The sequence below is a fragment of the Blennius ocellaris genome, assembly GCF_963422515.1.
Source record: "Blennius ocellaris genome assembly, chromosome: 21".
Lineage (NCBI taxonomy): Eukaryota > Metazoa > Chordata > Actinopteri > Blenniiformes > Blenniidae > Blennius > Blennius ocellaris.
Genome location: NC_137670.1, coordinates 13,377,758 through 13,405,380, shown reverse-complemented (window position 1 = coordinate 13,405,380; position 27,623 = coordinate 13,377,758). Strand labels below are relative to the sequence as shown.

The window sequence follows — 27,623 nt, the reverse complement described above, 5'->3', positions numbered from 1 at the left end:
CCCGTTCAGACAGTAATTTCCTGCTGGGTAACGGTCAGGGCCACCGCGGCTACCCTATCGTCTACTGCTCGGATGGCTTCTGCGAGCTCACTGGATTCACCAGGACTGAAGTGATGCAGAAGAACTGCAGCTGCCACTTCCTGTACGGCGCGGACACCAGCGAGCATGTGGCCCAGCAGATGGAAAAGGCTCTGGAGGGCCGAGAGGAGTACCAGGCCGAGGTCCACTTCTACAAGAAGGACGGTGAGTGCAACGGCGGAGAGGTCACCGGGCAGAAGAGCCTGCTTGTTTGAAAATTCGAGTGATTTATGCGGGACTTGACGTCAAATTGCAGTCTGGTCAAATCTGTTCATTGGGTAACATCACAGGTGGTTTTAACTCCCGGCTCCCTGATGCTTTTGAAATCGTGTGACATTATTGTTCACAGCAGTAGTGATGTACATTTATTTCAAATATCTAGTAAGTCTTAAAATCTTTCTCCATAACATCTTTTTAGAAATTTGATGAATATAACTTAATTATTTTAATCATAATTCTTTTCAAAACAATCACATGGAAAAAGTAATTTTAGTAAAGGTGACACCGCCATCCCCAGACTCCGTCGGGGGACGTCCACCTCACACTCCAACCGGCCTTGATGACATTTACATTATGAGATTTTAATTTGCTTGAGTGTCACGGAGATCACCGTCATATTAAAAGATCAAAAGCTGATGGTGTAATGAAATGATTAATGCAGAGTTTTAAATGCAACCTTTCAGAACTGTAGTTCGTCCTTCCTTTTTGAGATAGCACTTGCTAAGCCTTATTTGTTATAACAAGACAATCAGCTGAGGTGACAATCAGTTGGTTGTTCATGTGATTTGTTCACTGTAATTGTGAGTGGTGCTTGACGGCAGCAGGTTGAAGCTTCATTCCCACAATAACAAGCATCTCTGTATAAGCTAATTATGTTTTCTTCAGGAAGTACAAAGTACTTTACATACTATCTTGAATTTACTTCTCTCCTCTTAACGTCTGGTTAATCCTCCGGGCAAAGTCTTGTGCTGAAAATATGATGTCATGCATGAGGCTGTTTAAGCCTCTCTGATTGGCACGTGGGATTATGTTTATTGAAGAGAAACTCAAACCTGCAGCCCCACAGTGTTAGAACTGCTAATTATGCTGATGGGTTGCCGAATGAGACGACAGTGAAATCCCTTTTCTTCTCATCTCCTTTTAATATGTTTTTTTTTTTTTTTACAGCAACATTATGGCACCTTGCAACGCAAACACAAATTTTGCACTGGAAGACCACTATCTTTATTGTTTTCCCTCTCCTCTTCCCTCATCGACGGCTTACTCACACACACATGCTCACTAGGGACACTATAGCAGACGTGAAACATCTGTTTGGAGACAGAGCCCGGTTTCAGCAGAGTCGATAATGAGCATACTGGGTTATGGTAAGGTCTTGGATCTATGGTGCTGATTGTCTCTGACTTGTTATATCCAAAACCCCTTGCTTGCTCTTTCACTTTGCACACAATCGTCCAGAACAGGATCCAGATCTAATTTGGGTTATATTTTTAGAAAGGCTATGCGCTACACCTTTACAGTTGAGACATGGCGAGAGCTGTGAAATCAAAGGCCCTGGCATGAAAAACGGCAGTCATTATGGAGATACGTTGATGGAGGTGGGGCCAGAGGGGGCGGCTATGCAAGGATGGCTGTAATTGATTGCCCCTGCACAGTCCAGACCAGAGGCAATCCGGGTGACAGTTCTAATCTTACATCTCTGACAGACATCTGATCTTGGAAGGTCGACCAAACGTTCCCACATCAATTGCAAGGAGATGCAAAACACGGACGAGACAAACGGTGACTACTAAGACAAACAGACAACCAAGCAGACTGTGGCTCAGGTGGTACGGCAGGTCCCCACTAACTGGAAGGTTAATGCTTCAGTCCTTGGTTTCTCATGTTCCCTTGCTGACGTGGCAATACAAGACGAGCTGCCATGAAGAGTCACTGAATGGTACTGAAAGTACAAGCAAGCACACAATCCAGTCAACACACACACACAAAATCCCTCTCTCAGCTTTTGTGGGCTTTTTTTGTTTGTTTGTTTATGACCAGGCTGACTTCCACAAATTTGGTTCTTCTTTGATTGGTGCAGTTTTCCAGCTTTTTTTTTTCCAGTGGGTAAATGCTGTGTACCCGCTTAGATTGGAGACTAAATCTATTTGTACTAGCCAAGATGTCACCTACTGTATTCCACTGCTGGCTCTTTCAGTGACTCAATGCACCATCTTGTGGTTTTAGCCAGGCTGAAAGACCCCAAAACTGAGCATGCACAGATAGAACATGCAAACTTTTTGCAGAAAGGCCCCGAAGCCCAGCCCTGACTTTAACCTGGGACCTGCGTGCTGTGTTGGTTTATCTCATCCTGCTGATTATTTGAGATAATAAAATCTTCTTCATGAAAAAAAGAATGATCCTCTCTGTATACATGACTTCAACCTTCAGCTGGGAGAGAAAACTATCCAGTGGCTGAGCGTTGCTGGTTTCGTTCCAGGTGTGGCTTTCTGGTGTTTACTCGACATCGTGCCCATAAAGAACGAAAAGGGCGAGATGGTCCTCTTCCTCTTCTCGTTCAAGGACCTCAGCGAAACCTACGGAAAGGGCCTCCACAACAACAGGAAGGACGGTAAGACACAAGCCCGGTTTACATAAAGGAAAAGAAAAACCTCATTATTTGCTTACTTTCAAGATGATTTACAAGGAGGCTGTCCTCTGGCCCCCAGCTTTCATTTTCTCCATGTGCTCTTGTTCATCACTGTCACATCCCGCTAAGCAGTTTTCTTTGGGCTGGCATTTGTTCATTGAACTCAGACTATGGGGAGTTTGATTTAAGCAGCCATGTGTCTTGAGGTGGAACCTGAACACAGTCTTCCAGAAATACTTGAGCACTATGTCAGGGGGAATGGCCTGTCACTTTGGTTCTAATGCATGTCGAAGTCAAGTACGTTTCGGCAAAAAGAAAAACAAAACTGTCAAACTTGATGATTTCTTTAAGCGTCCTTTGTCTTAATCTGATTACAAACTTATTGTCAATGAAGCTTGCAACCATGTGCTGATCGGAGTGACTGTGTCAGTTTCAGAAGACAAGAGGCGCCGGAGGAAGAGCAGCTCCCACTTCAGTGAGGCCAGGAAACGAGGGCGCAACATGTTGTACCAGCTGACCAGCCAGTTCTCCAGAGGAGGCAAAGGAGAGGTCAACCTGGGGGGAGTGAGTTTATCTCGACTTGTGCTTCTCGCTGGGTTGGATGTGCTTTCATTCTCAGATAAACCCCTATGGAAGAACCCTTTGGATTGACTTCCACTCATCCATGAGTTTAGATTATTAGATGTTTTTTTTTTTATTATTATTATTTTAGGGAAACAATAATGCAAGAGTTTTAATTTAGAGTCCCAGGCTTATCATACTAACAATAATAATCACATGGCTTTACTATTTTAAGTCTCTTGGTTTGTTTCTAATCTTGCTCTTGCTGTAGCGTCTTCTGCATGCATGCTGTTGTTTTTTGAGGGTTTAAACGGTCAAATAGGAATGTCTCTGAGTGGTCGCTTGGAAGCACAATTTCCTCAACTCTGCTGGTGACCTGTCATTAGCTGAAGGAGCAGCTGGATGCATCAATGTCATTATCCAAACACCAAACCTGAAGAAGTTTTGTTTGTTATGTCTTCAGTACCTTCACACATATTGTTTTTACCTCAGCTGCTCTGTCCAATGCTTGACTGTTTATCACTCACACTGTAGGAACAAGGTCTGAGTGGATTGTGAAATATTTAATATCCACTACAAACATTCAATATCCAGCCCTTTTCAGATAAGTTTGTCACTGGGCTCATGTGATTGACTCTGTCCCTTTCCTAAGTGTGTCTCAAGTGCCCCCGGAGAGGCTATTTGTTGTGGTGTAATGGACCCCAGCTCTGGGCTGCTTCGTTGTCGCCCGTCTTATTTCAAGTCATGAAGTTGCGCTTTACTCCAAGCAATGTTATTCATGAGAATACGCCCCCACGTTGCACTCTAATTCAAATGGGAGCAGATTTTCTTGCGGTGCACCATTTTGAGTTTAATCCCGCTTTTTCCCTGCAGAGGCTTAGTTACCAACTGAGTCTGGAGTCAGACCTGCCCTTCACAATGTGACTCAAGAGGGGAAAGCAAGTCAGAAATGTTCTGAGGTGACAAAAAAAAAAGGAAAAGAGAAGAAACTGGAACGACAAAAACCTATGCGGTAGCAGTGGTTGAGTCTGGCCTCTCACATTTGAAAGTCATTGATAAATATAAAAAGAGAGAGAAGGGTTAGGACATGCTCTAATGGCATTTTCACCTGTTGAGCACAAAACACTAAAGCACTTTTCATCTTCATACTAAAACTGAGTAGGCTGGTAAAGCATCACAATTCAGCAGCACACGTTTTCAAACGTATCTAATTTTTAAAGACAAATAAGTTCTTGAAAGGTGGATCTCAACATGTTTTTTTTTCCTGGAGTCCCAGTATTGCTTCGAAGAAGCACTGCAGACCCCCTCTTCCAACAATCTCTTGATATCCAAAACCTTACAGTAAAGCCAAGCTGGTGGACGCAGCCTCCCTCACCAACATATAAAAGAACAAGCCTTCAATTTAAAGCATTGGGCAGATTCCTAGGCCTGGCATAGATTCTAAAAAGTGCTTTGTTTTTGGCTTCATTTGGCTCATAACCTCAGAGCAGCCAAATCCTCTTCATCCAGAGTGCAAACTTACCAAGTGCTGCATTAATGTGGCCACCTGTGGTATAAAGAGGAGCAGCATAGTAGACTATTATCATGTAAGGCATGTTCCGATTAGCCCATCATCATATCACTGTAATGAATAAATTGGACCCACAGTCGGCCAAGTCCAGCTGTTAAACATATTTTCAAATTCACAACACATCGGAACTGGGGCAACAACTGGAACAACAACCTGCCGTATTCAGCTGGCCTGCATTTTCTCGACATTTTCAGAGTCGTAAGCTGTGCTGCAGCTCTCAGACCCGGCCTGCAGACGCCTTCGCGGGGAATAAGTGTGCTGCCCATCCCTCCTGTCTGCCCAACCTGCTGCTGCTGCTGCTGCTGCTCCTGCTGCCCCGCTTCACAATCCCACCTACATACAGATGGCAGCGCTCGCTGGCGCCATGCATGCGCGCGCCACGCCGACGTGTGTTGTATCGCGCATGCACTTTCACATAAACATTCGCACTTAATCAGCAAAGGCAGACGCTGCGTGATGACTTGCCCCTTCCGAGGAGAGCAGGGGAGACATATGCAAAACATCAACACACCCAGAATTAGATGCAGCGTATTCATCATTCAGATTTTATGGCGGCACTCTCTCAGCATGAGACGGTGTTTTTACACTGTTTCCCTGTCGCCCTCACACATAATGTGGGAATATGAAATTCAACAATCAGACTTAATGAGTTTGCTGCCTGCTCTCTCTCTTTCCACTTTTCCATAACCTCCACTATCGCACTGCGCCTCCTCTACCGCCACAGTAACCACTTAAAACTGTTCAACAAATCAGACTTGTTTATATTAGAATATGTGGCAAAGTAAACAGTGCTGAGAGAATCTTTTTAAAGGAAAAAAAATAAGCTAAGAAAGAATCAATAACACAAAAGGCGAAAGAGAAACCAAGAAAACAAAATGTTAGGTAGAACAAGTAGCACATCAGTGACCGGAGTAAGAAGGAAATCATTATCGAGCATTTATTAGACCGAAATCACACACAAAACAGCACTCGCACTTTATTTTATTTTTTTTGTAACCTGTGTTGATAACATGCAGGGTGACCGTAAATAGTGATTTCTCAGGAGCTTGGGATAAAGTGGCTCATTAAAATGTATACGACTGCAAGTTTCTGACACAAAACGAAAACATCAACTGGATAGCATACAAATCAAATATATTTGAGGGGTTGTTTTGTTTCTCTGATCCGCTGGCAGCTCATTGGACCGTGTCTTCCATTCCTATCAAAGACTTAAAAAAAAACACAAAAAAAAACCTTTGCCTCTCAACAAGTCACCAGTGTTAAACAGATGCACTGCAGTCTGCTGGAGGATGACATTCGAGGGAATAATAATAATAATATGCAGCAGGCTCAACATGAAATGTATTGTTTGCTTGGATTCAGAGGCTTTTCCTCAGATCTTAGCATTCAGTTCGTGCTCAGGCCATTTCTTATCAATGTGAACATATTTTGTACGACTGTTTATGTTGTGTCATGATTATGTGATTAAATAGACTCTGGTGGCCTTCAAGTTAGGGAGTTAGTTAGTTAGCTGGTTGAAGCTCTGAGCAAGGACTATGTATTCGATGGGTTAAATGCAGCAAATAATTTCCAAAAGTATAATTTCTTTATTCTTCTCCTCCTCTTTTGAAATATGCTCCATCAACCTGCCATTCCGTCAGATTATATTGAGTCTTTGTTTGAGCCACCAGGGATAGCAGAAGCAGTTAGAATTAATGTGAATGCTATATATAAAAAGAGCCAGTTGGAAATTACAAAACATCTGACAGAAATTTTATATTTTAACCTCGCAATGCATGAGACACAATGAGGTGGCCAAAAGTAAGGGGTGTCAAACTTAACCACCCTGCTCAAGGGTCGACTCCTGTACGACATTGTTGATTCTAAAAAAGGAAAAAGGAAACAATAACAATTTTTTTTTTTGTGTAAAATAAACGTAATTACTTTCCTGAGAGGTTGCACTGTTTTCAAATGATCACAAGGCAACACTGACAACTAGAACTGGACCAGCAATTAAGGCAAGATCCTGCTGTGAAAGCTGCAGCTCTCTGCAAAATCCCAGTAGCATCAAAGAAAGTAAGTTTGTGGATAAAAAAAACCAAAAAAAAACCCAAAACATGCAGTTTGAATAGCTCCAAGCTTTTGCAAATGTTAGTTCTAACAATTGTGAAATTGTTCCTATTACATGCACATTTTTTGCACAAACCAAAGATATAAATTTGAAGTCATTGTAAAGAGGTCATTATGTAAATCAAAGAGGAATTTATGTGGCCTCTGATTAGAGCTGAAGGTGAAGGTCTCTGCTATATATGTGGCGTTTGAGTGTCACATCTTATATGAATAAGATAAATTAATAGAACTTACACTTAAGGCCTTTTAGTGGATTTCTTTAAAAGTACTCAATGCAAACAATCTGAGGACAATTTATTAACTGCAGTAAATAATGCAATCGAGCACAACAACTCTGCAATATTGTTTTACCTTTAAAAGGCTTAGTTTATCAATTCATGCTGTTGCCACTGTTGAAAAGGCAGCGTTTCTTCTGCCTGCTTGTTATTGAGGTTGCAGTGGGTGGTGGAGGTGGTGGAGGTGGTGGAGGTGGTGGAGGTGGTGGACTGGAGTCCATTATGTTGAAAGGCATTTCTGATATTCTGTTATTGCAGCAGCTATGAGAACAATCTATTATTATAATGCAATTCAATCCAAAGCCACTGGAACTGCAAGCTAAATAGTAAGAGAGCTTATAGCATAGTTATTCAGGAGGGGATTATTCAGTATATTTGTTGTTGTTTTTTTTAACCATTAAACATGGACATTGCTCAGTAATAAAGATTGTGTAATGTTTTAATATGGTTATATAAGTTAGGATTCACATGCAATTTTGTCATAGCTCACAAAGAATAAACAATCATTTGGCGCAACAGTTCGTTATTTATGATGCACATGTCTTTACATTTTTGGTTTAATACTCTTAGAAGTAGTTGAAACTCGCTCCCTCACTAAATAAATCATAGGTGTCAACACTTCTCTCGCAAATGTATGAAATTCATTATTCATCACAGCCGTGAGAGCAAATTCCTGTTTGGGGAGTAATTAGCAATATTGCAAAATTATTCACCAGGAAACTTTAAATTGAAGCAAGTTTAAGAAAAGCCTCCATGGTGGCTTTATGAGGCCCCCTGAAATTGTAATTGTTTCTAAATATTGTGATTCAAGTTGATTGTTGTAATATAAAAATCTAATAAATCTCAAACTGTACAGTAATGTGAACAGGGAGTGCGGAACGAGATTAATTATGATTTTAATTCTGAAGATGTTTTTATGTAATCTGCTGGGGAAAAGCTTAAAAATAAACATTGCTCTATTATGATAACTGACAATGTTGAAATAATGTTAAAAGAAAAAAGAATTAACTGACAACTGAGCATGGGAACATTTATACCTCAGGGATTGATAAATATCACTGTCTTCAATTGTACTTTTTCTCCCCCACAATACAGAATAAATACCAATACAAATACCATCAGAAACTATAATACATGATATTGAAAAGGGTGTGGTGAATATATTTGTATTTTAAAATACATAAATGTTTTTAGCTTTAACTCTGATTTTCTTCCATGTCTCCTTCAAACCTTCAAACCTTATGTTTGCCCAATGATATCAGCTTCACCTCTCTCTCTCTCTCTCTCTCTCTCTCTCTCTCTCTCTCTCTCTCTCTCTCTCTCTCTCTCTCGCTCTCTCTTTCTCTCCCTCCTCTGTCTCTTCCTCCATCTGTCACTCTAACCTCATCACTCTCCTGCTTCATCCTGCTGTCTCCCCCATGCTGTCACTTCCCCCATTTCCAACTTCTTAATTTATCTCTTCACTTCTCTCTTTACTTCCAAGCGCAGCTCCAATATTGAGCCGACCTCCATAACAACAGTTACATTTCTTTGCTGTATAGTTAGCTGGGTGTCTTCTAGTCCCTGTGGGTTTATAACATATTGCTCCTATGAGATCACAGTTGTTATTATATCATAACAGTAGGGTGCGAGTTGGCGTGCGGTCAAAATACCTCATTTTTGTCGACTCAGGGGAAATGAAATACATTTCTTTCAAAGGGATTAAAGTTACTTTGAAACACATCATATAGATCCATGTATCCTCGATATCACTGTGCTCTATTCAAGACTTATCAACATCTGTTGGGAATTGTTACTGGAGGCGTGTGAGCATGAAACTTTCACTAAGAAAACAGAAGTCGTCAAATATCGGTTATTCTTCTGGTTGTTCACTTGACAGGATGACTGTAAAGTGGACCTTTGCCAATCGCTACTTTGCGCTCCTGCTGAGTTTCATTTAACTCTCGCTTTGGCAGTTTTATTAAGGCGGGCGAGCCTCCACTTCCACGGCTATTATTATGTATTTCCCATTCTGTTTTACTTCTCGGCTGTCTGAGCGGTTAGCTAACAACGTCCTCCTCTGCCTCCACACTGGCTGCTTCTCTATTTGTGGTCCAGTGGCCTGCCTGCCAAGAAAGACAAGATGGGAGTTATACCTTTCTTTAAAGAACACAAAAAAACACACGTGGACATGCTTATAGATGTTGAAAAAGGACTAGAGCTACAAATAAAAATAAAAATAGAGAAGCAGTAGGAGGTAAGGCGTTGTTAACAGGTGCGAGTTGTATCTGCAGCATTTTGTGTACCGTTGTTTCAAGACTAAGTGCAAAGGTAGAAACTTGCAATATTGTCTTGATTTAAAACATGTTAAAAGCAGTTGTGAAGTGATACATACAGTAAGTCATTAAACATACATACACAAATAAACTGCTTGAAAAGGAGCAGATTTTAAGAAAATTGTATTTGATCCTACTCTCTATTCCAAAATTATGAAAACTGAAAAAATAAAAAAAAATCCTTGCAATGCAGCTTTAATATAAATATCAATGTAGTAATGTACTCTTGGATTATTCACTGTTATACAAACATCCTAATACATGGATCAGTATAAATGCATTCCGGATGTGACTCCAATTATAAGCATATTTCCATGTGTAATGAAATGATCTGTTGCTTTCCACCAAATAAAATCCTTCTGGAGCCACAAAACACTTTTTAATCATAAAATATCACAACCGCTTCTAAACACATTAATGTAGTTTTGCTAAACGTACATTCATGATGTTTCATGACTACAATTCAGGAATTTAACTTTTTTTAGCCTGATTTCTCTGATTCAGCTGGTTTGATTGTTTTAGCCAATTTGATTTTGACCTTTTTTTTCTCATCATGTTCTCAATTTTAGCCATTTTATCCCTTTTTTTACCCCTGGTTTTTAGCTGTTCTAGGAATTTGTAGCCTTGTTAACCATTTTAACCAGGAAAGTCTTTTTGAAAATAACAGAATCAATTTGACTGTGCAATGTCGCTCTCTGGGCCACTTCAGTCCACAAAAACAACAAATACAATGTTGTCCACATAAACAACTGATGCCTTTGGGAAAGAAACAAATGTAGGAAAAAGTTCAGCTAAAAAGTTCAATTATGGAAGTAGACGGATAATATGGTCAAGATCCTGCCATTAAAATCCTGAGAAATCTACAATTTATATTTTTTGTCCATCATTGGTGTTGATTTCATCCTACATGTTGTTGGGTTTTTTTTTATTGGTTTGTAATGGCTCATCGCAGTAGTGGAAAAATGGTCATGAACGGCACAATCGAAACATCACCATAACTGCTGGGACGTTGGTGGTCACATGTTGCGCCATGCATCTGTCTTTCCTCATCTGGAACTGCCCCTCATGAACAGCGAAGCCCAAAGCATGCTGGGAGATGTAGTCGAAACAGTCAGCTCTGAGTTGATGAAGTGTGAATACCAGCTGTGGCTGTGCGACATGTATTCCCCCCTGTCCCTGCAGTGCAAAGGCTTTTCTTTTCTAATCACGCGGACATGTTTGGCTGGCAGCTCCGAGTGTCACAGGTCAGATGGGCAGCGTGACCTCTGTGACATAAGGCAAAAACAAGAAGAACAAACAGTCCGGCTTTTGCTGATGCTGCTTGAACTGTCATTAAAAAGTGGCCACAGCTGTTGTTGACAGTCACTGAGAGTTTTATTCTAGAAATTGGACAGTGGTTTTCTTAAGCCCTGGGCTCCATCAAAACTTCCTCGAAGCCTCCACCATGAAAGAATCACAATATATTTTACTTGGAACAGTTTCGACATCTTACATTTCTGCGTTCAAACATTTGACTGTGTCATCTCGCTTGTACGGCTCCTTCAGGTACAAGAATGGGCTGATGGTTATTTCCCAATTACTGAAAAAGGAATGGGCCAATTTCCCTGAAATTGCAGGCAGCTTCAGAAAATCCCGGGTTAAGACTTCATACACAGCTTCTTGTTTCTGGGCTCACCTGTTTCCACTGTGGCCACATTGTTCTGAGACGGATTACTGCTCATTTATCTCTTCTTTCTGTTTCCATCTTGCCCCTTGTCAAATGTAATAGCTTCTCCACCTGTCTCCATAAACATGGTTAAGGCTATTATGTGGCAAGTGCATGGCCCCATTTGGAGAGCCGCAGTCTCATTATGTGCAAAATGGACTCCACACTTCATCGGCAATAGCAATTCATACGTTTTACAATTGAATTTTTCTCACTAAAAATGAGAAGAGTACAATGAATCAGGTCAGATTGCAGCAATCATAGTGTTTGGATGTTCAACGTTGTCGTTCTTTTAGTTTTCTTACCGCTGCCGCTGAATACACTAATTGCCTTCAGAGGGGGGGTGAAAGTCAAGCGAAGGTCATGCTTCATATGAAATCAACAAGTGTTAATGTAGTTATAAGCCTAAGTTTCCCCCTCACTGACCACAGTTATATCACTGTCATTTTGTATTGTTGCTGCACGGCCATTAGAAAGGCCTATCACAGTCAATAGGAGGCTGTCAAGGGGAGATAACTGGCCGCACTGAACCATGATAACTAATCAGCAGAGGACGCCGACGTTTATATTGTCCGTGTCGGTGAAAAAAAAAAAAAAAAAAATCTTGGCTCTGCTATGTCCATCTGATTCTATATTTCCATCGTCATTTTTTCTTTATGAGCATCTGTTTATCAAGTTCTATGTTTATGCAGCTTTTTTTGCAGGTAATTATCAACTTGAGGTTAAAGTCTAAGAGGCCGTGTCGTTCTTTTTTCTCCTCTCACAGAGCATCGTTGACAAGCCGTCGATACCAGAGTACAAGGTGGCAGCGGTGCACAAGTCGCGCTTCATCCTGCTCCACTACAGCGTGTCCAAGGCCCTGTGGGACTGGCTCATCCTGCTGGCCACCTTCTATGTGGCCGTCACCGTGCCCTACAGCATAAGCTTCACGTCGCATGACGACATCATCAAAGCCGCACGCTCCACCTTCATCAGCGACATCGCGGTGGAGTTGCTCTTCATTATCGGTGGGCGTGGACAGAAACTGTTATTGAAGTGTTTTCAATGTGGCTTCACCATCATCTCGGTTCCTATTGACTGACATTTCCTTGCACTTATTGTTTTTATAGCCACACTGTGCAGAGACCATAACAATTAATAACAATTAATGCAGGGATGTTGTATTCAAATAAACATCTCTTCACACACCTGAAAAAAGTTTAAAGAAAAAAAAACATCATCATTCTATTTTCATTAATATAAAATACAGTGAAATGTCCAGAAATTATTTCTCCTATTTGTAGATCCTATTCATGTTTCACTTTGGCAAATCTGCTCTCAACTCGTGAATGCAGCTTGTTTCTTTTCAGACTAATGTGATATGTACGTCTTTGATTAGCTGCTGTGTCACTTATTTCTCAGCTCAGGTATTAGTGTTTTCTTTTGCACACTACAACTTACTCCAAATTCAACTTTGAATTTTCTTCATAGTTTTGACAAAAGGCACAATAACTAAAACAAAAAAAAAGAAAAGATTGAAGAAAAAAGCCAAATGGAAAATACAACATTCAAAACTGCTGTAAAAAGAGTCAAAATCGTTAAACCAGTCTTGGATATAATGAATGCAGGGTGAAACAACTAAAATCTGATGCAAAACAGTTGAAAATTGTACTTAAACGTTCACAAATACAAATTGAGATAAAGTTTTTGTCAAACTTTTATATATATGAAACATTACAAAGCGGTTTAGCCTAATTTTGAAGGTTACACATGTATAACAGCTCTACTTAAATTTGATTTGATGCAAAGTGACAAAAAATGGCTCTTTTGGTCCTCAAGGTTTCAAACCTTTGCCTGAGAGTTTCTCTTGAGCTGTTCCCAGTTTTTAATGAATAATTCACCTTAAAAAAAAGGGGGGGGGGGGCACTGTGATTTATTTTCACATTGCTCTTCCAAATAAAGATGGCGAGATTCTAGGCCTTTTGACTTGGTTATTGTTAAAATCTATAATCCTCTTTTGAACCCTCATCAGCAGCTTTGCAACAGCTTAACTTGAACGTGGTCTAGTGATACTTATATTTCTTTCCATCATTGTGTGTGTGTGTGTGCAGACATCATCCTCAACTTTCGCACCACCTATGTGAGTCAGTCGGGCCAGGTGGTGTACGAGGCTCGCTCCATCTGCATCCACTATGCCACCACGTGGTTCTTCGTGGACTTGGTGGCGGCCCTGCCCATCGACCTGCTGTACGTCTTCAACATCACCGTGGTGAGCGCTCCCACGGAAGAGAAGCATCATCTCTGTGCGACAGTTGACATGACTGAACTGAAGACTTATTCAAATACTCCCAACCAGATTCCAAGTCACCCATGAATAATACATTTCTACTTACATTTTGAGTGAAATGACTTGCTGTTTGTGGCCACACGAAACCTTACACTTCTGATTCTCTGTTCTTTTTTTTTAAAACTCTACGTTCTGTACCCGGGCCTCCTCTTCAGACATCTTTGGTCCACCTGTTTAAGACGATACGCCTCCTGCGCCTCCTCCGTCTCCTCCAGAAGCTGGACCGCTACTCTCAGTACAGCGCCATGGTGTTGACCCTGCTGATGTCTGTGTTTGGCCTGCTGGCACACTGGATGGCCTGTATTTGGTACATGATTGGACGCAAGGAGATGGAGACTAATGAGACGTGGGACATCGGTGAGTCTGTTCGAGCCCCACTGGAGGTAGATTGTGTTAAAGTGTTTTTTTTTATTATTTAAGACTGTCCAAACTGTATTTATTTATTAATTGTTCTACTTATTCAGCTGTTTTCTAGCGTACATTAATTAAGACTACGCTTTTTTTTTTTTTTACCCATCCAGTGAGCATATTTGGTTTTTCTCCACTCGGCTATAAATAGTGATGGTTCACACATTGGGTGTTCAGCTCAGCGCAGTGGCGTTACGGAGACGGACACACGCTGCGCTAATGAGAACCATCTGAAACCAAATCAAAAACCCACATAAAACTGGCCGGCAGGCAAGCTGGATGCTAATGTCTCCTTTGTGTCGCCGTTTGAAAATGGAGAACAAATAAAAGCCGAGCATTAGTATTTTTTATTCTTTAAATTATGCGAGAAATAGCCGAAAACGTGTCTCATTATTGACGCTGCCATGTCAGATCAAAGAATCTGTCTATTTTATGGCTTCATCAACAACCAAGAAAAGGCCGCGAACAAGCATTGAGTTACTCTCTCAGCTTAACAGCCTTCAGATATTTTCAAACAGCCAAGAAAAGCATAATTTGACATAGTGCAAGGCACAACAAAATTAGGCACCTGGATCTGTGCTTACTTATGAGAGGGCATTGTGTCAGTAGGGACGTTAGGTCACACCTGCTAATTAAGACTTGCTCTTATTCGTCTCTGGGGAAGCCTGGTTAATTCTGCCCTGTCCCACATGACCAGGCCAGCCAGTTTCCTCTGACACACACACACACGCGTGTGCGATTTAGTATTTTTGATATTGCACCAGTTCTCTGCTGCCTCCAGCAATACACAAAGCTGATAGAAGAGCAAAGAGACGTTAAACTATCAAACACCCATAACTTGTGCGCTATCGATATTCGCGCTCTGCTTCTTCTTATAAGGGTGGCTTCATGAGCTGGGCAAGCGTCTGGAGACGCCCTACATTAACAGCACAGTGGGCGGCCCGACGGTGCGCAGCTCCTACATCGCTGCCCTCTACTTCACCCTCAGCAGCTTGACCAGTGTGGGCTTCGGCAATGTCTGCGCCAACACCGACGCTGAGAAGATCTTTTCCATTTGCACCATGCTCATCGGCGGTATGTCTGACACTTGGGTTCCTACCAGTGCAAAAACAAATCTGCCATAAGTGGGTTGAACGGGTTGGCTGACCTATAAATCACAGCTTGTGGCCATATTTATATCCCAGAAAAAGTGATGATTTGAGCTCAAATGGCAATTATTTGTGCGACAGCCCCAATGGATAATTATGTGTTTATTTTACTGCTTTGTGAGAAGGACGAAGTAAACAACGCTGTAATTTATTGGTGATACTGTGCGGATCAAGAAGCAAATTATATTTTACATTAATTCAGGAAAGATCATTAAAGTCAAAGATACGTTTCACAAAAATGTACAATTGCAAGCTCTGTACAGTGTCGCACTGTAGTTATGTGGTTATCAACACTTATAGCCTCATAGTAAAAAATGTCTTGGGTTCAAGTCTGGGTTGGACTTGGTGAAGACTTGGCGAAGTTTTACTCTGTGATTTGTTCGTATTTTGCGTCTCACACAGCTCTGATGCACGCCCTGGTCTTCGGTAACGTGACGGCCATCATCCAGCGCATGTACTCGCGCCGCTCTCTCTACCACACGCGCATGAAGGACCTGAAGGACTTCATCCGTGTCCACAGTTTGCCCCAGCAGCTTAAGCAGCGCATGCTAGAGTACTTCCAGACTACCTGGTCTGTCAACAACGGTATAGATGCCAACGAGGTAGGAAGCCCTTTCATTGTGGCTGTCATGTAATACCTTTGGACGCGCCGCAATCTGTTCCTGTAGCGCGTCAAGGCACCGTTTTCATGGCATTTGAACAATGAACCCTCTTTAGAAATCCAGCGCGAGCCCTTTAAACCTGTAATTGTTTATGATTTCGCACAACACATGGCCAGCTGTGCGACATCAATTGATAACCTATTGAAATTCAAACGAGGATAACTGCTGGCAGCACAGGCCATCCCCTAATTACCAATCTGTGTCACACCTCATTGCATCTGTCACATGTCCCCAGCTCCTGCACGACTTCCCTGACGAGCTGCGGGCTGACATCGCCATGCATCTGAATAAGGACATCCTCCAGCTGCCGGTCTTTAAGGGGGCCAGCCGTGGCTGTCTGCGCTCGCTCTCCCTACACATAAAGATCTCTTTCTGCGTCCCCGGGGAGTACCTGATTCGTCAGGGTGATGCACTGCACGCCAACTACTTTGTCTGCTCTGGATCTCTGGAGGTGCTGAAGGACAGCATGGTCCTGGCGATATTGGGTCAGTAGATCGTGTTTTGGGGGATGTTTGTACACTGCGGAGGAAACGTGAAGCTCCAAAGTCATCCCTCTTGAATTTTAGGCAAAGGGGACCTGATTGGATCCGACCTGCCCGGAGCCGACCAGGTGATCAAAACCAACGCCGACGTGAAGGCGCTCACCTACTGCGATCTCCAGTACATCAGCGTGCGAGGCCTGAGGGAGGTGCTGGAGCTCTACCCTGAATACGCCAGCGTGTTTGCCTCCGACATCCACAACAACCTCACCTATAACCTGCGCGAGGGCAGCCAAGACGAGGTACTAAACACACTCATTACATGACGCATTAAAGCGGATTATATGTGTTTTTTTGTTCTAACTCACAAGTAGAATTTGAGTAATTTATTGATCTACAGGAGGAGCTTATGTTGCTTATGTTTCATGTAAAAATCCTTTCAAATGAAAGGATTTGTGTTCGCTTATTCCTTCGTCGTATACTATGGTAACGCCTGTTTGCTTGTCTTAAATGGTGCCGCATTTGTAGGTGGCATGCATCTTTGGGATGAGTATCTGAATTGCGCAAATAAAAATTTGCTAAACCTTTTTAACTCTATGGACCATAGAGACCAGTTTATAAGCAGTCCCCCGCTAGCATTTAGTGGTTTTTTTTATTTTAGATGAGAAAGGGATGTGATATTTGGGGCAGTTATGTTTATAGAAAGGCACTCTGTATGTAATTTCAATGGAAACGTAAGCTTACAGTATATTTTTAATGTTTCTAACGTTGACTACCACAAGGATTACTTCAAAGTAAGCGGTCGTGTTTTCTTTTGTCAATTTGGTTGAATTAAAAACTCCACTCTCCTGGTATTCAGTCATTCACTGCCTGAAATAGGAACAGAGAGCAACACGACAAACATAACATATTCCTAAAATGCTGCATTATAGAAAACAACACCGAACAAAGTACAGCATCTTAGCAAACTAACTTTACTTTCTAAATGAAAGTGTAGTGAAGCAGAGCCAATTGAACTACCCATTTGTGCCCCTTAGCTGCCTTTGTTCCTCCCGTTGACTCTTGTTCTCCTTTGTGACCACAAGGTTGCATGCGGTTTGATTGTCACACCAATTACCATACGCGCTCGCCACTGTCAAGCACCCCTATCAGTTCCACTCACCACCCCAGAGCCCAGCAGGATGGCGTTACACCCAGACACTGACCTCCTCTCAGTGCTGTGTGTTTCCCTCGCCAGTTATTGAAGAAGGCATTGCGTAAGTAAGGGATACAACCCAGCACGTTGCATGTACAGTAGTTCCACCGGACAACACAAAAACTTTGACAATGGTGGAATGTAAAAACACACAAGTGCTGCATGTCAAAATAAAAATATCAGCCGTGAAATTACACGAGGAGTTCGACTCGGTCTTACTTTCTTTTTTTAACATCAGTCTGTGACCTTCATATTCTCTACCATTTGTGTTGCTAGGCAACATCTGGCTGAACGCAAAGGACCCCGCAAGTCTTAACCGGGAGTTTTCTGATCCTGACAAGTTTTAATGCTGGGGGAAAAGAAAGAGGATTTCTCACTGATTGCTGTCAAATTCAACAGCAGAGAATTGCGAGCGGGCTGCTGCATGATGTTGTTAAAACCATCTGCCCTGCAGAGATAAGGTTACGTCGTGCAGTCTCACATGCCCAGGCTGGCTCTCGCCTCTGTTGCAGACACAATACCCAATCACTGTCTCACTGTTTCGCTCCTACCTGACTTCTTATCATCTCTGTATTTCGCGTGTGATTTTGTGCTTTCCCTCTGGGGTTGTCTCCTTTACCCTGCAGCCATCCTTCACGCTATCTGTGGGCAACATCGTTATGGCCTGCTATTTTAAGCCCTCTTTACTCTTCCTCGCAGGAGTTTCCAGATCCACTCCAAACTGATGCACATTGAAGATTATATTTCAGTTATTGATGGCTCAATAGATCTTGCTCCAGGCTCTGAAATATTAAGAAACAATATTTCTTGTTTAAGATAGGAGATAATTAACACAGAGTCTCAACAAGTAGCTGCAATTTAATATAATGTTCAATGTGTCCAGTCGCTAACATTTAATCAAAAGTGTACCATATATCTAAATTCATGCAGTTGGTGAAATTCATATAGATCAAAACAATGTAGTAAAATATCTGTAATAGTGTGCAGGGGTCTCAGTTATTGTGTTATGTAGTAAATCTTTCAGAGAATACACCTTTATTCAATTTGTAGATCTAACAAAAACTGATCTGAATCCATTCAAACACACCGGTTTTACCTACATTGGTTTTGATGGTTTAATTTGTATAAAGGAAAAAGTATTTTTATAATATCGACAAACATAACAGAGTTTATTCACTGATTTATATGGCAACCATACAATCAAAACAATTTAACTCAAATGTATGTTTGATCTTTGACTGACTAAATTGGCAGAGCCCCCGGAGACTTTCTTTCCATTTTCATTCTTGTTAGTCTCCAGCAGGGCGTTCCTCATGGCTCCCACTCACCATTTAATTTATTTGAAGTTTTTATTGCTAATTAGTTTAATTAATTATACTCCTTTTTTCCCCCCTGTTTTTGTTTGTTTCCGAACGCGATGAATGGGGACATCTGTGCTGGTGGAGTAAATTGCTGGGTGTCTTTATGTCAGTCAAGCTGAGCGAACACAACTTGAGCTGCAATAATGAGGGTTTTTTAAAAAAGAAAGAAAGAAAAAAAGGAGTTTCATTTCCTAAAGGCACATCAACAGAATTTTCCACCTTATATAAATGCTTTAAGAAAGCTAATTTAACAGGAAACAGGTCACTATTGTCCAACTTCTCTGACCAAAGTGCGTTTGATATGGAGACGCCACAGATGAAGGAATATTCCTCGAGGCCTTTTTGAGGTTTGGCGTATTGTGAGGTCTAGAGAAAATACCTCTCTCACACCATCTGCTCTGGCTTTCTGCTCGAGCGCAGGGTGAAGGAATGATCAACTACCTGCCTGCCAAGCTCCACCGAGTCCTCACACACTCACACACACACACACACATACACACACATACAGGAAAATTCATAGTTTTATACTCATCAGCATTTTAGGTGGGAGTTGCTGAAGGATCGTCGGTCCTTTTACACTCCAGAGATATGAGAGGGTTGTATGCTGGCTGCACAGCAATCACTTATTTGTTGTGAAATAGTGCCAAAGAAACAGATTGTAGAAATGTCTATGATAGGATAAGGTATCCAGAGGGGACTACTATATCTTCTTTTCACTACAAAAATACTAAACGGAGATTTAAAAAAAAAAAAAACACACTGCCAGATGGAAAATGAGGGATTTTTGTCAACTTTGTAATTAAATGTCATTGAACTTTCATTCCAGTATTGAAAAAGTACATCTTTTTCACTGGATTCTGGTCAAGACTGTAAGATTTTTTAAGCTTCTTTACTCAGAAAACTGTGGCTGGATGACTCATCTGAAGCCGCTTAAACCTGTAAAATGTTTTGGATTTTTAATGATGATTATAGATATTTGTATTTGGGACCCAACAAATAACAGTAGAGTTCAGATATTCCTCATTAATGGAAGCCCAGCTCTGACCAGGTCCCATGGAGTAGCTCAAACAAAGACTTCAAGGTCGATTGTTCGACACAGGAGTGATGCTCATTTGTTTGAGGAGGTGCGTTTTGAGGGATACGGAGTGACTTTGTTGTCCTGGCTGGATTGGGTAGGTCATCCCAGCACCAGGGACACTGCAGTGTCTCCAAATGTTGTCTTTTAATGGCCATGTCGCCACAGGGACAGTTAAGTAGTCACAAGTCATGGAGTATGAAGAGCAAGCTGGTCAGTGGAGGGTTAGAGGAATCCCTTTCGTGTCGTCTACGAGCAAAACAAGTTGAAGAATTTGGTAAAGGCAACTTTTCATAGGAGTGTAAACGGTCAGAGAGATGAGCGTGGAATTCTTGACATATTGGACGAGGTGTAAATATTTAGTTGTAGGAGAGGAGGTCTGTGGTAACTGTACAATCAGACTGCATTGCATTAGTGGCATGAGTTTATCTTACACTTTGCTGGATCATTGATTCTGTATGAACTGCAAAACTGCTCCAGGTCCTCCGCTGATCTATTTTTGAGCCGATTCATGCAGCAAACATTTGCACATTCCCACTTGTAAATTTTAACCCACAGCAACAATTTCAAGATTTTGTTTATGGTATAGTCACCTTTCTAAACTCTCGATGAGCATTGAGAGAATATGCTCGATTTGAACATTTAAATCAACAAATCTGTGGAACTATGGATATAACAACTCATAAATATATTTATATCCCCTATCCCTAACCAGAGGAGCAGAACGTCTCCACCTCTGAGTCTGGTTCTACAAAGGCTTTTTCATAATAAAAGGTGTTTTTTTGTTTTTTTTTCTCCTTTCCATCATCGCTCTGAAAAAGTACCTGGAGATGACTGTTGTTATCTGGGGCTATATAAATACAATTGGATTGAATACATGTGACCTGATTCAAACAGAAAATAAACAAGCTTACCAACAGCATATGATTAAATGCCATAAAGCATCGTCACACACAGTTCTCCACTCATACGTTTCAGTTGCGGTTTGAGCTCAGTTTATATGATTGATGTCTACAGTCACTCATCGGTGTCAATCTTTTCCCCAACAATTAGATCCCGACAGACTCACTTTGCTATGTGGGACACATGTTGCATCAGTGCCACATTAATTGATATTTGATGCTCATTTAATGTCATTTGGCACCAATATTCCTCGCTGGATGGTTAATCATTCCTTTTTGCCCTGGGTGAGTTTTCCTCATGACGAGACGCTGCCACCGTCTTGAATTGACTCGCAGATTTTCCTCCTCAGCCTTTCACATTAGCTGCACTTGCAAAGATTCACAGCCACACTCTGTTTTCACGTCCTTTTAGTGGCGACGATCTTTAAAGTCGCTGTTTTGCTTCGTCGGAGGCTTAATTTTATAGCATATCCTCAATGTTTTCCTTCATCAAAGCGCTCGAGAATGGAGCTTGTGCCGTCACATTCAGCCTTGTTGTCAGATGCACATTTTTCACACGAGGGAAACCTTCACAGCATTGCAGTTTTATTTGCCACCCACCTCCTCAGTATGCTAAATTGCTAATAATGTATCCACATGCTGGCAGACAGTCCAACTGTTGCTGGATTTCTGATGCAACCCAGTGCAAAAAGAAGATTGGCATCATTGTGAACCTTTTGTTAAAGCTGTACAGTTGTCTTTCCACAAAATCATTTGTCTAATGACGTCATGGCTCAGATTTATTTAAATTTTGTCAAATTCAAGAATTTTCCTGCTTTGACTCTTTCTTTCTGTGTGGAATGTTCATGTTCTCAGTGGTACACCACTTTACACGGACCACGATGGATTAATAAATCTTAAATGTTTTAACTTAAGCAAAAATGTTGTATTGACAAGATATTCCTGTTCTACAATGGCAATATCTTGTCAGTTTAAAATTGTAAAACACTGATTTGTATTTCAAAAGTCCATCTGTACCTCTGACTTCATTCAATAAGTGCTTAAACATTGTCATTATATGATACATTTCTTTCGACATAAGCATATATTTTAGCCTGGTGACATAGAGCAAACAGTTAACCTCCACCAACAAGAATTATTGCAGTAATAATAAATTAAATAAAGGGAAAAAAGCAAAGCAGTCACATTGCATGCAAACATGTACACTTATTTTCATTTAATTAATGTATTTTTTCTCATCGACCTCATGTGGGCTGGTCAGAGACGACCAGAGGGCAGCATGTGGCCTACAGGCTGCCCACTGCCAAGGCCTGGTGTCGAGGGTGGATGGAGATTTAAAAGTGAAACTGATGAATGCATAATGCCCGTTACTGTATTTATTTATTTTTTTCTTTTTTGTGTAATCCCCCGTTGTGTCTTTGCACCTGCAGGGCTTCAGAAGATTTTCAAGGTCACCTCGGCTCCATCATGTGAGTGCAATGGAAATTAATGGAAACAATTAAGACTATTATTCAGCGCTATTAAGTGTTTGGTAAGCAGGGATGTAACACCTTGTTCAGAAATGGGTGTGAAACCTGTTTGGAGGTGAGCTTCCTGTTTGTTTCGGGGAAAAACTGAAATGCTGGTGTGTCTGCCAGTGCAAGGACTTCCCCCACAGGAAAAACTCATTTAGAGAGAGCGAGCGAGAGAGAGTGAGTCCCAAGAGTCGACTCACTAACTGGGTCAATACCGGTTCTGATGGAAAACCTCTTTAGCTAAACAATTCACTATGAACTGTTTGCTTCTTATTATTGATCATCAAAATTCTGTTCACTGTTCTCCCTTCGTATGTTATGACAGACATTCCTCGTGACATTGTGTTGGGACCATAACAGATTGTTAACAGGATTGAAGCTGTGTCACTAAAATATAATTATCTGTAACTCATTAGGATAACAGAGCGACTGCGGTTTATCAGAATCATTAAACACATGAATAGACTTGTCACCTCAGGTTATAATAAATGTTTGTTTTTCAAAATGAGACACATGCTTGTTCAGATGCTGCTTTTTAAACTCATTATGTATTTGATTTGTTTTGGGTTTTATTTAACACAAATTGAAATCAGGCTTCTTCTTATTATTATTTTTTGTTGTTGTTATTATTTCGACACCATCCTGGACTCTACATTTTGTCCATTTTTGACACGTGTCACTATTTTCTCCCATGCAGGAATCCAGGCTTCCCTCCATAGTGGAAACTAAGGGTGACGACTTTGACGACTCGGCCCACCTCTCTCCAGCCACTCGCTCCCGCCGCAACCTCCTGCTGCCAAACTTTGCCAGCCCCGTGCGCCGCACCTCCCTGGGGAACCTCCTCGGGGACGAGTTGCGGCAGTTCAACGCCCTGCGGCGGTGCCGCTCACCAAACCTTAGCCGCGGCTTCCTCGGGGGACAAAGCTCATCGTCGCCACAGCCACCTTCAAAAAAAGACCACAGCAGTCCCACTTCAGCTCCTGCCTCGGCCTCAACTTCAGCCCAGGACGAGCCAGAAGCTGAGCAGAAGCCCTCGAAGCTGCTCATTCCCACCGTCACTTGTTTCGGACCTCCAGATCTTAGCCCCAGGTATTGTGCAACCTGTTATCCAATGCAAATATACAGTCAAAGACTCTTAAAGCACATGCACTACATGAAACTCATTGTTGTACTATTCAAAACAATGGTAATGTTTCATGCTGATTCAGCTTTATGTGTTCTGATTGTAAGTCATATGGTGCCATGTGGTGTCATATGATGTTTGTGTTCTCACCATCGTATGTCCGTATATTGAGGCTGAATCTAATAGTCCCACATCATGTGAGAGTATAAGTGTGGTGTTGCAGTATAGAACTGCTTGAGAAAGCCTCCATCATGTACCGAATGTAAATGGAGAGTATTTGCATTGCATATTTCAACAGATGCCACTGCATTTTATCGCCAGCAAACCTTATCCTCTTGCCCCAGCCGTCTGTATTCATAATGTATCCCTAAGTCATCCAGTAGGTTCTAGATATGGGTATGTGTTGGATCACCGGGCTCAAGTGTCCCCCCCTTCAGACCGGGCTCCTCTCTTCGCGTTGGAAGCAACATCGGCCGCTGCCAGCGGCAGCTCTCATGGCACGATCTGGAGTCCTCCGTTGGCTCCAGTGATAATTGAAAAAGCTCTACAGTTACATTAACTCCCGTCTCCCCCTTCACTTCACCCCCCCCCCCCCCCCCCCCCCCCCCCCCCCCCCCTCTGCCAGGGTTGTAGACGGCATCGAAGACAACGGGCACACGTTCCATTTCAGCGTGGAGCACAGCGGGCCCAACGCCAGCGCAGGAGGCAGCGCCCACGGTAAGTCAAACCACCCACCCACCCCCCCAGCTGCGAGGGTCACCTGGGTGCCAGATGGCTGCAGGGAGAAAAAAAAAACACCATACCATGAGGCAGGTCTGCCGCCCTCTGGGGAAATATGAGAACGCAGCAGAATGAAGTGACAGCCAGGTGAGCAAGGAGTCAGAGAACATGTTAAAGGACAAGTGAGGTCAGAACAGGGCTGAGAGTCGCTGTTCTTCCAGGGAGACCGTCCAGTTCAGTCCAGGTTCAACAAAGTTACTTCATTCGAGAAAAGTGCTTTAGCAGCAGATGTAGAGAGAGACAAGTTTTTGCCTGAAAAACTAAAATGTATCGGTGTTTTGAGGCGTTCTCTTCAAACCTACGGCCGCCGAGCTAAAAATAGCTATAGAGATGACAAATAACATTGATTTTCTTACATTCTTTTAATGAAAGACAACTGTTTCTGTTTTCACACCAGAGTGTTTTGCGCTCTCCTCTGACTCCCGGGGCTATGCAGTTGTAAATGTGCAAAAAGATGCGTTCTGCCAATGCAGACTTTACACAGACTCTGAAAAAAATCAGTCGAGATCTTTTTGAATGCTGTCCAACTTATTACTTGTATTGCACATTTTCCCACTTCAGCGGGTTACACGATCGTTCAACCATTTTCTCACACTCACACACTAATATTGATGGCTGTGCTCCAAAGTTGCGGTTGCCTGAAGACACTTTGACACATCCAGACGATGAAATGGAGGATTGGAATGGCAATCCGGGCATTGAAAGATGATTTTCTGTACAAACTGCCCCAATGCAATGGCTCAACATTAGAAACAAGCACGCCTCTATTCACACATCCATTTCTGAATGTTCAGCTGATATATTATGTTTTCGGTTCATCATATATTGATAAACCCTGCTCTGTAGTTTGCTCCCGACTGTGATATTCAGACGTTCTCCTCCACGTGTCTGCAGACGCCGCACAGCCCAACGCCGCTCTGCTGCTGGAGACGGAGGAGGTCAGGCAGAGCATCACTCAGCTCAACCTTCAGGTGAGACACTGCCACCCGAACAAACATTAAAATTTATTGGACTGGAGATAATGTAGACTGAAGATTCAGTTCCCCAGAGAGCGAAACTGACTTTGCTCCATGTCCCTCTGGTCGGGAAAATTCCCTTTATGAAGAAAAAAAAATGCATGAAGGCCCACAGCAATATTGGCCCACGGTCGGCTATTTGCCAACCCCTGATCTACATCTTCAAAATGAACTATACACACATTTTTGAATTTGCCACTACTTATTATCCTTGTCCTCTAAATGGCTCATGTATTCGCTGCACAACAAAGTAATAGTTTACGTCTTAGATGTATTTCTAGCATCTCGTCTGATTTCAGCCTCGCTGGCATCGATGAAGGACAAACATTCAGTCAGATCAAACAGAGTTAATTTCTGCTCGTCTGTCTCTGCACTTTTAATCCGACTGTAAATAGTGGAAGCAGGTGCAGCAGCCGAACCCAGATGGGCCCAGGTAGGTGCTGTCTGAAGTCAATATTAATTAACCAGCAGGACACTTCTGCAATGCAGAGAACTGTTGGTTGCGCTGACTCGACAATGTATATTAAGAAAAAAGAAAAGAGTGTTTGACGACACCCAGGCTCTACTCCCCCCCCCCCCCCCCCCCCCTTTTCCCTCGATTCACTCTCTTGAACCCAGTTTTCTGATTTTGTAGGTCATTCGAAAAGCTCAACAGGAGTGGAAACGATTTTTTTCCCCCCTTCTTCCTTTTCTCCCTGTGTATCTGAACATGTTGCCGATTTTATAATCTCATAACTGAACTGTACGCCCCTCTCACCTCAGATGGGTGCGTTAAACCATGAAGTGTCGGAGCTCACCAAGGGGCTGCACCACATGATGCACCTCCTCCAGGCTCACGTCTCTGTGCGTCACTGCAACGCCTCGTTCCCTTACTACTCATACGGCGTTCAGATGGTCTCCACTCCTCCGACAGCCCCCAATGCCGGCCTGCCGTTCAATCCCTCCGCCTGCCAGCTGCACAACGACCCGGGGAGCCACGGCTACCACGGCGGCGTCGGCGCCGGCCACTGGAGCTACAGCGGATCTGTTGAAACCCAAGCGGAGAGCCTCCGCCGGCCTCAGTCCTCCAGTCCGCCCTCAGACTCAAACTCAGCCCCCCGTCAGAGCTCAGAGAGCGAGGTCACTCAACTGTGGACCGACGCCTCTGAACCCCATGCTGGGCACGCAGACTCTGGCAACAGGCCTCTCAGAGCCGGCGCCTCCACCATCAGTCAGTCCCAGCCCACCCTCTGCCTGCAGCCCCCCGCTGACACTGATGAATTTCCTCGCTTTTTGTCCAGCTCTCCTGCAGGCGCCTCCACGCAGAGTCTGTTGGACTCGTCACCCGGCTCGCTCTTCGATCTCTGCACGACGCCCGAGTCCCACCTGAACCTTTCAAAGGCTTCCAACGAGGCCGTTTGTGTTCTGACGCCTCACAGTCGGACTGAGGACTCTACCATATTCCCCGCGAAGGATTCACACCCGCCGAGCCATCCCGTCTCCGCGTCGTCGCCCGTGTTGCCCTGCCGGCCTTCCGCCTCCCCTCTGGATTCAGGATCGCCGCGGTCAGGCGTGCTTGAGCCCCACCTCCCACTGGGCAGCCCGTCTGCCCAGGAACACACCAGCCTGGAGTGCTTACTGGGGAACAGGGGCTCCATGGAGAGCCGGGACAGCGAGAGCGCGTCGTCTCGTCGCTCCAGTATTGGCGTCCAGACTCAGAGCACAGAGCAGTCATGGTGTCTGGACCTCACAGACTGAAGCGTCACGTGACACTTTATACAGTGTTTAAAGACACCCTGTGTCACCATGTGCTCGGTTTCCCCCCTTTAAGTCATCTCTGGTTTGTCAGACTCAGCATTATTTATGAAATCTCTATGCAAAAGCATGTCATGTGTGCATTACCTTGGCTTTACTGAAGTGTGTCTTTACAAAGAGCTCTATAAAAGTGCATTTCCACTTTACGCTGTATATTTTCTCCAACATCCTCAGAGCAATTTGCAGTTGATGATACCTGTTACCTCCTTGCATGGTAAAGTTGTTTATTCTTTTTCCTAAGGAAAAGGTTTCCCGGATTATTGTGTGTGCATTCTACATGACAACCTGTCGATTGTGTACGCAGACACTGTATTTATACGGAGGACTGGTCAGTGTTTTGGATGCTTTCATACACAGAAAAACTAACATGATACATGCGTCACTTTGCATGTATGTGATTTTCAGACGTTGTTTTTAATGGAATGTTTTCTCATATTCACCTCTTCTTTTTCTCTAAAGTGAACACAGTTATTCATCTCCTGTCATTCAAGCTCACCCAAGCAGTACATGGAACATAATATGTCATATTTCCATTGACCGTTTTGTTTAAACGCTATCAAGAAGTTTTTATTGGAACGTTTATTGAATTCTTTAGTTT

The 27,623-nt window shown here is 42.7% G+C and overlaps 1 protein-coding gene across 1 annotated transcript in view; it reads left to right on the top strand.

Annotated features, from left to right (window-relative positions):
• The window catches only part of LOC308145875 (voltage-gated delayed rectifier potassium channel KCNH4-like), a gene marked incomplete at both ends in the record, with an annotated part of 36,392 nt that extends 9,424 nt beyond the window's left edge, over positions 1 to 26,968 (top strand). The window contains 15 exons of the mRNA XM_080517466.1: positions 10 to 243; positions 2,558 to 2,689; positions 3,144 to 3,271; positions 12,009 to 12,249; positions 13,333 to 13,490; positions 13,724 to 13,925; positions 14,856 to 15,050; positions 15,527 to 15,726; positions 16,022 to 16,271; positions 16,353 to 16,567; positions 22,229 to 22,267; positions 23,010 to 23,401; positions 24,061 to 24,152; positions 25,110 to 25,186; positions 25,994 to 26,968. Of these exons, the coding sequence (XP_080373592.1) occupies positions 10 to 243; positions 2,558 to 2,689; positions 3,144 to 3,271; positions 12,009 to 12,249; positions 13,333 to 13,490; positions 13,724 to 13,925; positions 14,856 to 15,050; positions 15,527 to 15,726; positions 16,022 to 16,271; positions 16,353 to 16,567; positions 22,229 to 22,267; positions 23,010 to 23,401; positions 24,061 to 24,152; positions 25,110 to 25,186; positions 25,994 to 26,968 (3,530 nt within the window). The remainder of the gene's footprint in view (positions 1 to 9; positions 244 to 2,557; positions 2,690 to 3,143; positions 3,272 to 12,008; positions 12,250 to 13,332; positions 13,491 to 13,723; positions 13,926 to 14,855; positions 15,051 to 15,526; positions 15,727 to 16,021; positions 16,272 to 16,352; positions 16,568 to 22,228; positions 22,268 to 23,009; positions 23,402 to 24,060; positions 24,153 to 25,109; positions 25,187 to 25,993) is intronic.
• Between the last annotated feature and the right edge of the window lie 655 nt (positions 26,969 to 27,623).